The sequence below is a fragment of the Sebastes umbrosus genome, chromosome 23 (assembly GCF_015220745.1).
Source record: "Sebastes umbrosus isolate fSebUmb1 chromosome 23, fSebUmb1.pri, whole genome shotgun sequence".
Classification (NCBI taxonomy): domain Eukaryota; kingdom Metazoa; phylum Chordata; class Actinopteri; order Perciformes; family Sebastidae; genus Sebastes; species Sebastes umbrosus.
This window is the reverse complement of record NC_051291.1, coordinates 20,747,990-20,762,235: the sequence shown is the minus strand read 5'-3', so window position 1 is coordinate 20,762,235 and position 14,246 is coordinate 20,747,990. Positions and strand designations below refer to the sequence as shown.

The 14,246-nt window shown below is 36.9% G+C and overlaps 1 protein-coding gene across 2 annotated transcripts; it reads left to right on the top strand.

The window, feature by feature from the left end:
• The first annotated feature begins 266 nt into the window (after positions 1 to 266).
• On the top strand, positions 267 to 14,117 carry tbk1 (TANK-binding kinase 1). 2 transcript variants are annotated; one of them, XM_037760982.1, is made up of 21 exons: positions 267 to 361; positions 4,022 to 4,122; positions 4,526 to 4,666; positions 4,764 to 4,893; positions 4,974 to 5,155; positions 5,777 to 5,937; positions 6,021 to 6,131; positions 7,078 to 7,257; positions 8,133 to 8,329; positions 8,453 to 8,511; positions 8,716 to 8,807; positions 9,232 to 9,333; positions 9,435 to 9,513; positions 9,845 to 9,966; positions 10,059 to 10,135; positions 10,457 to 10,496; positions 11,367 to 11,468; positions 11,606 to 11,702; positions 12,038 to 12,138; positions 12,424 to 12,495; positions 12,659 to 14,117. In XM_037760982.1, exons 2-21 carry the CDS (start codon positions 4,036 to 4,038, stop codon positions 12,696 to 12,698), a joined length of 2,172 nt encoding a protein of 723 aa, XP_037616910.1. In that variant the 5' UTR covers positions 267 to 361; positions 4,022 to 4,035; the 3' UTR covers positions 12,699 to 14,117. The 2 variants fall into 2 exon arrangements, with proteins under 2 accessions (XP_037616910.1, XP_037616911.1); XM_037760983.1 differs by having other exon boundaries at positions 360 to 484.
• The last annotated feature ends 129 nt before the right edge of the window (positions 14,118 to 14,246 follow it).

Sequence of the window (14,246 nt, the reverse complement as noted above, 5' to 3'; positions counted from 1 at the left end):
TACATATTTTACTTCAATAATAATAATGATCTAAAAAAACACCTCAAACACCACCTGTTCATCAAGGCCTATGATCTCAGCTGACTCTTCCTACACATCACTCTTTTAATTACTTAGCTATAGTTTCTCCTCTGTTTTATTTATTGGTATGATTTTGTGTGCCCTCTTTGTAAAGCGTCCTTGGGTTTCTGAAAGGCGCTATATAAGTCCAATTTATTATTATTATTATTATTATTATTATATTTTGAGTATTACGGTAATCTTGCCACGCCCCTTTCTCCCTCGCTCTGTGCGCTGATTGGCCCGCTGCTGTCACGTGGCCCGAACAGCGGAAGCATAGGACTCGGCCGCAGAAGAGAAGGTGAGGAAATAAACAAATCTCTGAATGATCCGTTTATAACGATAAAACCCGTTAACATTCTGTATTTACCGCCACCGTCACGGAGCTCGACGTGTTCGCTAACGGAGCCGGTACTCTGTCACGGTCAGTCGGTTAGCTTGTTTTAAATGTCGTGTTTAGTTCCGATGTCCGCCCAGAGAAAGTGAAAATATAAACCACATTCACATTTAGTGACGTTAACGGAACAGACAGGAGACGTTAGAAGACGTTAAGAGACGTTACGAGACGTTACGAGACGTTATACGCTTTACCTCGGCTCTGTGTTTATTGATGAGCTGCTGTTTATTATTATTAAAAGAGCATTACGTGTTTGTGATGTGTAAAGATGGCGGCTTGTTAAACAGGAGCAGCAGGTTCAGCTTCATTAAATCATCATAAATCATGATTATAGTTATTATTATGATGTGCTGTATCATCGTCACAGTGTTTTGTGTCTCTGCAGGTTTCTGTTGTTTTAAGGCCTCAAACGGGAGTTTCCCACCTGCGCACCGCAACGTCACCAGTACGTGGTGACGTAGGCACAGTAGACGTAGCGAAACAGAAACTTTACTTTGACTTTATTTTAATTTAATTCAAGATAAAATAATATAAGCCTTTATTCAGATTCAGGTGTTTCAGCAGCACAGCGACAGACATAAATACTGAGAGAGAGGTAATAAAGAATAGAATTAGATAATTAGAAGTGTATATAAAATCAGAATAGAATAAAAATAGACTATAAAAGAGCAGTTAGACTCAAAATTACAGTCATCCCATCATGTATTGTTATTTGTTTAGTTTGGATTATTACTGTTTGCAATGTTTGCAAAACAATCCACAAAACTCAGAAATATATATATATTTTTTGAATATGATAAAATAAAAAATATTATATAAAACATTTATAAAGACAGGTAACTTAATACATACATAGAAACATAGAAAATAGATACATAAATACACACATACACAACAACAAATAAAAAAACAATATATCTGAATAAATAAATAAAAAGTCTGCAGAGATTGAAAGTTTAATTTTACTTAAATAACTGAAATAAGGACGGAACCAATAGACCGAGAAAAATACATAAATAAATAATCAGAAGTGTATATAAAAAAAGAATAGAATAAAAATAGAGACTATAAAAGAGCAGTTAGACTCAAAATTACAATCATCTGTATTTTTGTTTGTTTAGTTTGCCCTGGATTATTAGTACGGTTACTGCTTTTATACATAAAAGTTTGCAAAACAATCCACAAAACTCAGAAATAAAACAAAAATTAAAAAATATAATAAAATAATAAAGTAAATATGACATAAACAATCAATATCTATATATTTATCTATATCTATATATCTATATATATGTATAAGACATGTGACTTAATACAATTATAAAAAATATGTAACATGTAAAATATTTTATGTATACTGTAATTTTTAATTTTTCTACACATATATATATTAACACATTTTTAAAAAAAATAGTCTGAAAGCAATTTTTTTTTCTTCCAATAAACTTTATTATAAACTGAAAAGTTACAAGACCATTCGTCACATGAAGAATAGAAAAATAGATAAATAAATACACACAAACACAACAAAAAATAAAATACAATATACAGACGTAGGCAAAGTTGTTGGTAACGTTCCGTTAAAGAGAGAAAAACCCACAATGGTCACTGAAATAACTTGAAACTGACAAAAGTAATAATAAATAAAAATTTACTGAAAATTAACTAATGAAAATCAGCTGTTGCTTTTGAATTGTGGTTCAACAGAATCATTTTAAAAAACAAACTAATGAAACTGGCCTAGACAAAAATGATGGTAGCCCTAGAAAAGATTGAAAATAATGTGACCATAGGGACATGTTAAACTAAGGTGTGTCCTGTAATTAGCATCACAGGTGTCTTCAAACTTGTAATCAGTCAGTCTGCCTATTTAAAGGGTGAAAAGTAGTCACTGTGCTGTTTGGTGTCATGGTGTGTACCACACTGAACATGGACCACAGAAAGCTAAGGAGAGAGTTGTCTCAGGAGATCAGAAAGAACATTATAGACCTTCATGTTAAAGGTAAAGGCTATAAGACCATCTCCAAGCAGCTTGACGTTCCTGTGACTACAGCTGCACATATTATTCAGAAGTTTAAGGTCCATGGGACTGTAGCCAACCTCCCTGGACGTGGCCGCAAGAGGAAAATTGATGACATATTGAAGAGACGGATAATACGAATGGTAACCAAAGAGCCCAGAACAACTTCCAAAGAGATTAGAGGTGAACTCCAAGGTCAAGGTACATCAGTGTCAGATTGCACCATCCGTCACTGTTTGAGCCAAAGTGGACTTAATGGAAGACAACCGAGGAGGACACCAAATCATAAAAAAGCGAGACTGGAATTTTCCAAAATGCATATTGACAAGCCACAAAGCTTCTGGGAGAATGTCCTTTGGACAGATGAGACAAAACTGGAGCTTTTTGGCAAGTCACATCAGCTCTATGTTCACAGACGAAGAGATGAAGCATCCAAAGAAAAGAACACTGTACCTAATGTGAAACATGGAGGAGGCTCGGTTATGTTATGGGGCTGCTTTGTTGCATCTGGCACAGGGTGTCTTGAATCTGTGCAGGGTGCAATGAAATCTCAAGACTATCAAGGCATTCTGGAGCGAAATGTGCTGCCCAGTGTCAGAAAGCTTGGTCTCAGTTGCAGGTCATGGGTCCTCCAACAGGATAATGACCCAAAACACAGCTAAAAACACCCAAGAATGGCTAAGAACTAAACATTGGACTATTCTGAAGTGGCCTTCTATGAGCCCTGATCTAAATCCTATTGAACATCTGTGGAAGGAGCTGAAACATGCTGTCTGGAGAAGGCACCCTTCAAACCTGAGACAGCTGGAGCAGTTTGCTCACGAGGAGTGGGCCAACATACCTGTCAACAGGTGCAGAAGTCTCATTGAGAGTTACAGAAATCACTTGATTGCAGTGATTGCCTCAAAAGGTTGTGCAACAAAATATTAAGTTAATGTTACCATCATTTTTGTCTAGGCCAGTTTCATTAGTTTGTTTTTTTAAATGATTCTGCTGAACCATAATTCAAAAACAATATCTGATTTTCATTAGTTAATTTTCAGTGAATTTTTATTTATTATTACTTTTGTCAGTTTCAAGTTATTTCAGTGACCATTGTGGGTTTTTCTCTCTTTAACGGAACGTTACCAACAACTTTGCCTACGTCTGTATGTGAATAAATCAATAAAAAGAGTGCAGAGAATGAAAGTTTAATGAACTAAACACACAGGAACAGGAAGTTCTGGACTTTATAACCTGAGGTCAGGTTAGTTTGATTTATACTGCAGCAATGTTATTATTAGAGGGAAATTAGTCTTTGATTAACCCATTAGTCAATCATCAGAAAGTCAATCAGTAACTATTTTAATAATCATTAACTGTTTAAATAATATAATGTAAAACTGTCCCAAACTTCTGGTTGCAGCTTCATCGTTGTGGTGATTTTCTTATTTGATGTCTCAGTCGTATCAGAGAAGTATTGATGCTTGATCCCCGCCTCTACTGGTTTATTGGTGGTATCGATCAGTTTCTGTGTTATTGATCAGTTGTTTGTGTGTTTCCAGGATCAGCCGTCAGGATGCAGAGCACCACCAACTACCTTTGGCTCATCTCAGACCTGCTGGGTCAGGGAGCGACGGCCAATGTCTACCGCGGCCGACACAAGGTAACGACCGCCACCGGACGGACGACGGAGACATCCTGATGGGAGGAAGTAGACTGTGTTTACATACGGAGGGAAAAAGATTCTGAGTTTCTGCTTTTCACATGTGTAAACTCAGAGCTTCAGACGTCCCAGTTTGTGTTTATAGTCGATCTTAAAGAGGCTTCAGGCTGTAACACTGACTGAGGGGGAATTTCCCAAATCTGTAGTCTGAGGATCTGTCTGAACCTGATCTCCTGTCTGATCTGACGTCTCGTTAAAGGTTGACTCCTCAGGGGTTTTACACGGGAGTGGTTCATCTGTAAAAGTTACTAGTTTCCACGTCCTTTACACAGAAATGTAAATATATAAATATTTCTGTTGTAGAGCTTGGAGTAGATTTAAAGTTGTTTGTGTCTGACTGTAGAAAACCGGGGACCTGTACGCCGTCAAAGTGTTCAACAACCTGAGCTTTCTGAGGCCGCTGGACGTCCAGATGAGAGAGTTCGAGGTTCTGAAGAAACTCAACCACAAGAACATCGTCAAACTCTTCGCTGTGGAGGAAGAGGTCAGTGACGCCGCCATCTTTGTTGTGTACAGTTAAGTTCCGTCAGATAAGACGTCTGTCAGAGTTTATAAACGTGTTTCTGACCTCTCCCTGTCAGTCCAACACCCGTCACAAGGTCCTGGTGATGGAGTACTGTCCCTGTGGAAGTCTCTACACCGTCCTAGAGGAGTCTTCCAACGCCTACGGACTTCCTGAGGACGAGTTCCTCATAGTTCTGCACGACGTGGGTCAGTGGGACACTTTATCTTTGAAACACTTCCCTGTAGTGACTCTGAGGTCTCCTCTGATTGTGCTGTTGTGTCTTCAGTGGCAGGTATGAACCACCTGAGAGAGTACGGTATCGTTCACCGCGACATCAAACCGGGAAACATCATGCGAGTGATCGGCGAGGACGGACGCTCCGTCTACAAGCTGACCGACTTCGGAGCGGCGAGAGAGCTGGAGGACGACGAACAGTTTGTGTCGCTGTACGGCACCGAGGAATACCTGGTGAGGAAATACACATAAAATACACTCCTGGTGAGGAAATACACACAAAATACACAAACTGACGCCCAACTCCAATGACACGGTGAAGCGTCAACCAATCATATGTTTTTGTTTCACCCCGTTCCGTTCCATCTACAAAACTGTCGTTAGCCAGTTCCCAGTGCTAATTAACAACATAACTACGCCAACGAGTGCTGGCTATCTAGCTAAAAACATCAGTTAGTTAGTGCTAGTGTTAGCTAGCTAGCAACTAGTAACAGCACAGTCGGGAAAATTGTTTTTCCAAAAAATTAAAATAGTACATCAGTAAAATAAAGGAATAGTATAAGCTAAAATATCAAACTGTGGTAGACGGTGAGTAAAAGTAGTAAAATGTATGAACTGTAGTATAAACAGGTTGTGCAGTAATGTAGTAACATAATGAACACTCAATGAACACTTTAACATCACAATATACCAGAAACTCTGTTTATTCCAGATCACATCAGAGCTGCAACTGATCAGAGTTATCATTTATCAATCAATCTTTTAGTCTATAAACTGTCAGAAAAGTCCGTTTCCAGGAGTCTTTCATTTGGCCTGTTTACCCGTTGACCTCTTCTTCGTATGTTTCCTGCGCAGCACCCCGACATGTACGAGCGAGCCGTGTTGAGGAAAGACCACCAGAAGAAGTACGGCGCCACGGTGGACCTGTGGAGCATCGGCGTCACGTTCTACCACGCCGCCACCGGCAGCCTCCCGTTCAGACCGTTCGAAGGACCGCGCCGGAACAAGGAAGTCATGTGAGAGAGAGTCAGACGTGTGTCTACTTGTTTATGAGGAGAAGAAGAAACGTTAAACTAACTGAGCTGTTTGTTGGTCGCAGGTATAAAATCATCACAGAGAAACCGTCAGGGACGATCTCCGGACATCAGAAGTCTGAGAACGGGAAGATCGAGTGGAGCACAGAGATGCCCGTCTCCTGCAGCCTGTCCAAGTAAGAAAATACATGTAAAAACACGTGAAGCACTTTCACCTCAGGACGACTTCTGCAGTTGTAAAGTGGTATTTAAAAAGTAAAAATATGTGTGTTTAGTAGGAAAATAAACACTATATAAGATCACAAATTGGTGAGATTTTATGAGAATGATAAACAGACATCCTGAAAATCTTCACACGATAACAATTTATTAAATATAACTTTATTCTCAAAATATTTAAACTTAATTGGTAAACAAAGTATTTTTTAAATAAAAACACTTCTTTTTTTTCAGAGGTCATAGTAAGATTTATTTAAACAAAACTTTGTATAAATAATGTAAAAATAAAGCAAAACAAAAAAAGGTTGTGAAATGAATAATGTAATAAATGTAATAAATAAATAAAAATAATAACTTATGAATATGTTTTTTTAAATAAATGTGAAAATAAATAAATAAAATCAAAATGTAAAACAAATAAATGAATAAAAGGGAAATTAAATAGAAGATTTGTTGGATAGGGAATGTAATGCAAAGGTAAATAAATAAAGAAGCAAATTAAAACAATATGAATTTATGTCACAATTTATCAAATAATGCATACATTTATTTTTAATATTAGTTTTGGTATATTTAATGACATATTTATGTATTTATCTTGTCAGTCATTTCTTTATTCATTTTTTATTTTGACAGGTTCCGTCCTCCGTATGATTAAGAGCACAACTCAAATAATACAAAGTTTAATTAGATGATAGGATATTTTCATGCACACATGTAGAGATGAAAGACAAATAATTTATGATGTAATTAATTAAAATTAAATAAATAAGAAGACAATCTAACATGAACATCTGCCTCTCACACTCTAATCAGTAGAATGTTCTGATACCAGAAAATGCTATATGAATATATTAAATGGTGATTATAACCATGAACCTGATTCTGGTCTGGTGGTTTCAGGGGTCTCCAGAGCCTCCTGACTCCGGTCCTCTCCAACATCCTGGAGGCGGATCAGGAGAAGTGTTGGGGCTTCGACCAGTTCTTCGCCGAGACCAACGACATCCTTCACCGGACCGTCGTCTACGTGTTCAGCCTGCAGCAGGCCACGCTTCACCACCTCTACATCCACGAGTACAACACGTGAGAAGTTTCTTTAAACCGGAGTTAAAGTCAGAGACAGAATATTTCTGTTAACTGGTTTGTTTCCAGAAACTGCTTCAAAATATGTGATTTAATGCATCATATAACTGATTTCATCTCATCTCAGGATCCTAAAATCTTTAAAAAAACGTTATTCTTGAAATATTTTAACTGTATTCTGAATATATTTTCACTCTATTCTGAAAATATTTGGATTTTATTCTCATAGTTGTTTTTTTACATTTATTCTCAAAATACTTTTACTTTTTTCTTTAAACTTTATTCCGAAAATATTTAAAATTGATTCCAAAAATATTTTAATTTTATTCTCATAGTTTATTTACTTTTATTCTCAAAATATTTAAATTTTATTTGCATAGTTGTTTTTTTTACATTTATTCTCAAAATAGTTTAACTTATTCTCAAAATATTTGGACTTTATTCTAAAATATTTAACTTTATTATCAAAATATTTTAATTTTATTCTCATAGTTTTTTTTTTACATTTATTCTCAAAATATTTGGACTTTTATCTCACAATATTTTTACTTTTTTCTCAAAATATTTTTACTTAATTCTCAAAATATTTTTACTTTATTCTCAAAATATTTTTACTTTATTCTCAAAATATTTCCAAACAATGGTTGACTGATAATTTGACATAATAAATGTGTAATAGCACTGGAGTCAACTAATTTCACTAACGGGACAATCTACTAAAGTCCTGTCTTTCCATTTTTATATTTTATTCTTATCAGGAGGTGATATGGGAGCCGGAGCCAGTCCCAGCATGCACTAGGCCAGAGGTGGGGTTTGACTAGTTCTATGTTGTCCACTGTGTGTCTGAGAGCGGCTGTTTTTTCGTGCGTTCACAGGGCGGCGCTGTTCCAGGAGCTGATGTCCCGCCGGTCCAGCATCCCGCTGCACAACCAGGAGCTGCTGTACGAGGGCCGCCGCCTCGTCCTTGACCCAAACCGCCAGGCCAAGGTCTTCCCCAAGACCTCCAGAGACAACCCCATCATGCTCGTCAGCCGCGAGTCCGTCGCCACTGTGGGACTCATCTTCGAGGACCGTACGTAAACCTGATGAAAGTAGCCGACAGTCTGATACGAAACAGATTCAGAAAGATTTTAATATTTACATGAACTCACAGAAGAAGGAACTTCTTTAACTCTGAATGTTTTTGTGTTCACAGCCAGCCCTCCTAAAGTTCAGCCTCGCTACGACCTCGACCTGGACGCCAGCTACGCCAAGGTACAGACTTAACAAAATAAAGTTGATTAAATGATTATTAAATAAAGACAGAAAACAATCGCAGCTTGTTGAAAATGTTAGAATATAGAATAAGAAACAACAAAGAGATCATGTGAGTAAAATGTGTAATCAGACCAGAGTTGTGCTGTTTTATTCATCGATATGTGAACGTCCTCACTGATAGTTGTTGTTGTTGTTGTTCAGACGTTTGCAGGTGACGTCGGACATTTATGGAAAACCTCCGAGTCTCTGCTGGTTTATCAGGAGCTGGTGCGGAAAGGAGTCCGAGGTTTAATGTGAGTTCACGTCAGACATGTCAGTGTGTTGATAAATGAGCTGACAGCTGAAGGTCTGTCCACCCAGTGAGCACATCTCTTTAGATTTAGCTCACTTCCTCTTTAGATTTAGCTCACTTCCTGTTTGCTGCCATCCTCATTTATATTGTATTCATGTATTTTAGCTGCTCTGCCTGAAAACTACAGGCGACAGAGCCTCCTGCTGTCCCTCGATTCTAAATACCAAAACGAGTAAAACACTAAATGTCATGTTCTTCAGCATCCACTCCTTTATTACCGTTGTTATACTGATTTTTGTCAGGAAGTTAAACAGGTCATAATTCCCTCTCTATAATCTATTTTATATTACTGTGAAAACATCTCCTTCAAACTACTGGATTTATTCTAGTTTCTTATAATCTATATAACGTGTTTATGTGTCCAGAGAGCTGATGAAGGAGGACTACAGCGAGATCCTACACAAGAAGTCCGAGGTTTTCCATCTGTGTAACTACTGTACTCAGATCCTGGAGAAGACCGAGCAGCTGTGAGTGACTCACACAGTAATATTAAAAAAATAAAATAATAAACATCATTATTAAACCACCAACGGAGACTGATGATGACTTCCTGTCTGCTGTCCTGCAGGTTTGAGGTGTTGATGCAGGCCAACATGATGTCATCAGAATATGACGAGATCTCCGACATGCACAAGAAAGTTCTCAGAGTGAGAGCTCGCCTTATTTATTTACATATCATATATGTATAGTAATTATAGATGTATTTATTAGAGTGTATTTATTATATTACATCCTGGTGTTTCTGTGTGTTTATTAGGGTGTATTTATTATATTACATCCTGGTGTTTATGGATATTTATTAGGGTATATTTGTTATATTTTATCCTGGTGTTTCTGGGTATTTATTAGGGTGTATTTATTATATTACATCCTGGTGTTTCTGGGTATTTATTAGGGTGTATTTATTATATTACATCCTGGTGTTTCTGGGTGTTTATTCGGTTGTATTTATTATATTTTATTCTGTTGTGTGTCCAGATCTCCAGCTCTCTGGAGCCCATCGAACGAACAACACAAGACATCAAGGGTAAATTCATCTCCGGAGGCCTGCTGAACGATGGCTGGATACAACAAGTGGGGACGCACCCCGAGGACAGGAAGTAAGGCTGCTGCTGTGTTTACATGTAGTATCATGTAGTATACGTATGGTTCAGTATATTAGATGTGTGACGGTGAGTTTGTGTCTTTGCAGCGTGGAGAAAATCAAAGTGCTGCTGGACGCCATCACAGCCATCTACCAACAGTTCAAGAAGGACAAAGCTGAGAGACGTGAGTTCTTCCTGCTTCTTTTTCAGACTTTTCTCCATTCTTTGGACATTTTACAGAGTAAATTAATGGCAAATTTGATCTCTTCAAGCCCATAAAAATAAAAAATCGCACTGGTTGAACTAGTCACAACCAAGAGGTCGGTAAACACTGCTCTAAAGTTGTAGTAAGTAATAATAAATAATGTGAATACACTACTGTCTTTGAATTCTGATTTTATTGAATGTATTTAGTTGTTTATCCGTTTGTTGTGCTGCTGTAACAGGAGAACAATAACCCTCACTGAGGATCAATAAAGTCTTCTATTATATTCTGTGTTTTTAGGTCTACCGTATAACGAGGAACAGATCCATAAATTTGACAAGTAAGTTCACTGATTATCAGATATCACATTTACTACCTGATAAAAACACAGTTACTACATATTTATAACCTTTCTGACGTCTTTTACTATTTAAACAAATATTATGTCACAGAAAAGAATGTGCAGTAACAACACAGGTCTAAAAATGTGTTTTATTACTGCACTCTCAGCAGTAGTAAAACAGCTAACCAGCTAAAGTGAGAGGGCTACATTAAGAGAAGGCTAGCTGTGAGATATCCGCGCCAAGCGTTAGCTAAAACTATAGCTAAGTTTAGTTATTGATTTTCTCCTTGTTGTTATCTGTAAATGAAAAATACCTGTTTGATGAACTGACATTTTGGTTATGCGGTTATGCGGTGGTTATGCGGTGGTTATGCTAGTTTAGCAGATCTTATCTCGTTTTATTTTGACTCTGGTGTATTTCATGTGATTTGGAGGTTAAACTGGTTTTAAAATCACATATTTAAATGTATTAAATTGTAAATTAATGTATTTCTGAAAAATAAAAATGACACAAACTGTAAATAATCAAACTAAAGTTAATCTTCTAACTAGTTAAACTGGATAAAAAGCTGAGAGAACACAGGTTGTTGGTAGATACTGCCGTTTCTCTGAGTATTCAGGGCAGGATCTGCAGTTTTTAGGGTGTTTTGTTGGTTCTATGGTGATTTCTTTTGTAAAATAATCATCCTAAAAACATCAAATGAAGTCCTCTATAACCTCTATATGTTTACAGTTTGATATAAACTTTAAACCCATGTGTAGTTGCTGCTCTCTCTCTCTGTAGAGGGCAATTTATCACTGTTGGTTTCTGTTCCTCCTGTCAGCTTTTATTTTGAAGTATTTGAGTGTGTGTTGTCTCCCTAACAGACAGAAGTTGGTGCTTCACGCCAGCAAAGCCCGGTCGTTATTCACGGAGGAGTGTGCCATGAAATATCGCCTCTTCATCTCTAAGAGCGAGGAGTGGATGAGGTAAACACATCACCGCCTCTTCCATTGTTCCTACCTGCGTAAACAGACAGGAAGTGGGCCGCGCTGGCCGCCCTGATAACCTCCTCTGTTGCTAGGCGACGTGAAGAGTCAACAGTGTGTGCTGTTTGTGTTTTCAGGAAGGTTTATCACGTGAAGAAGCAGCTGCTCGGCCTGTCGGGTCAGCTGATCAGCATCGAGAAGGAGGTGACCATGCTGATGGACAGAGCCCTCAAGGTAACCGATCACGCCTCACAGCTGGAGACAGATGTGGCTTGTCAATATACCTCCATGTTATTAGTCCTTGGCTCAATATACGATATATATCTGATTTAACCGCTTGATGCGTCTGATCATACCAGCGTGTTCATTCTATTAAACTAATCAGAATGTCCTCATACTGTCTGAATAACCCATCTCAGAGTGGGAGGGGGAGGGGGGGTGTGCTTTTATTTTAAAGTGAAATGGGTCTTTGGAAACAGGAAGTTTAAAAAATATAGATATTTGAAACAGAAAATGAGTTTTTAAGCTTCAGTATTTGTCTAAATATAAAAGTGTGTCCGTGTGTCCAGCTGCAGGAACAGCTGCCTCAGAAGGTTCTTCCTCTGGTGTCCAGCGGGATGAAGCCTCAGGCCTACCTGAGTCAGAACACACTGGTGGAGATGACCCTCGGGTGAGACCTGCACTCACTCTTCATCATCATCAACGTCATCATCTTCATCACATACATGTTACAACAAACAAATCTTTACTTTTTAATAATTTACATTTAATGATTCAAGATATTTGTATTTGTTTATTAAGAGGTTTTTAATAACTTTTCTGTGTGGATTTAAGGGTTTCTTGAGGGGCCCTTAAAATGACAAATTTGGTTTAAGGTTTTTTTTATCCCCCTTAGAAACCCTTAATATATTGATGTAAATGAATATGTTGTTGACTGACTGATGTTGTGTTTCAGGATGAAGAAACTAAAGGAGGAGATGGAGGGAGTCGTCAAAGAGCTGGCAGAGAACAACCACTTCTTAGAGAGGTCAGTTACATACATACACGGTTAGCCTAGCTTAGCACAAACACTGGAGGTAGTCTTTGTGCTAAGCTAGGCTAACAGTTTCCCCCTGCTTCCAGTCTTTGTGCTAAGCTAGGCTAAGCACATGACTGAGGATGAGATGTTAACTCGTGTCTGTTTCCTTCAGATTTGGGACTCTGACGCTGGACGGCGGTCTGAGAGGTTAAAGGTCGAGGAAGTGGACAGAATCGGAGAGTCGCTGCATCGTTCTGCAGTTCTTGTAAATATTCTGAGTGTTTATGGTGTAAATAATGTGAAGCTGTAAGAAGAAGCTTTTTGTATGAACAGTTCTGTCTGTATAATCTGTTCATGAACACACTGTTACCCTCCGACGGACTCATTACAAACCGCTTCGCTCGACTTTAAACGCTGTGCAAATATATTTTTACCTGATGATCAATGAAGGAACTCTGTGAAACAAAAATCCCTTAAAATACTTTTATTAATCATTAATTTACCCCCAAAAACACAGCAGACACCTGTCATAACCTGTTATATATCTGAATAAAAATCCCTTAAAATTGATCATTATTTCAGTGTTTATAGTAAACCAAAATTAACCTTAACACTTTAAAGTCAACATTAAGGGATTATTTGTCAGATATTTAACATTATTGTGTACATTTTAAATCTACTTTATTTGTTAATTAAGGTCTTAGAATTAAGGTTTTTTTAAGGGATTTACTTTTTTTGATTTAGGGATCTCTTTTCCAAACAGTTTGATTTAGATTAAAGGTGTTTGGTGTGTTTTTAAGGGTAAATTAGGATTAATTCATTGTAGTTTAAGGGATTATTGTATCAAAGTGGATTGTAATATATTGTGGTGATTCAATGGGTTTTCTAAATGGAATAAACGGTGTCTAAGAGGTAAAAAAAAAAAATTTAATTTTGATTCAATTTAAGGACATAAAGTCCCTTAAAACTAACCAAATAACATAGAAAAGCCCTGAATTTTCACCGTAATTGAAATATTATGAAATATAACAATTTTAAGAGGTTTGAATTCTTTAAAAAGCCCTTCAACTGTGCAAATAATCCATTAAAAATACTTTTATATACAAACCATTAATTATCCCTTTAAATCTCTTTAAAATACCAAAATTACTTCACTCTTAATGGGTAAACTGATGGCATTTCAAAGTGAACATATTGAAGGATTAGGTTGAAAAAGGCTGTTTATTTATTGTTCTTAAAGGCTGATCGGTAATCAGTCGAGTTCTCTATTAGTGTCATATATCAATAAATCGCTGGTCAGTCATTGTAGAAGAAGATACCTCTTCACCTTCATCAGTCCATCAGCTCATCTTCATCTTTTACTCTAAAATCTTAATGTTTTTTTTTGTCAATAAACAGCATTCAAAATGCTCAATGATTGTTTGAAAAACTTGTAAATAAATAAATAAATACCTTATCAAAGATGGAGCCGTCTGATTAATCTGGAAATCCCTGAAGAATTCAAATTCCATCAAATCTATTAGATTGCTAAATCAAATTAGCATATTACGATATAAAGTTTGATTTATTAAGTCAAATGAAGTACTGAGTAGTAAATTGTAATTGTGATGAATAAAAATTGTGATACTAAATTTTGACTTCCTGTGTCAACGCTCATAGATTTAAGAGGTAAACATTTTTAAAATATTAACTATTTGATTTAATAAGTAAAATGTTCTACTTCTACTATTCCATTCTCACTTGTCTTATTATTATGACTT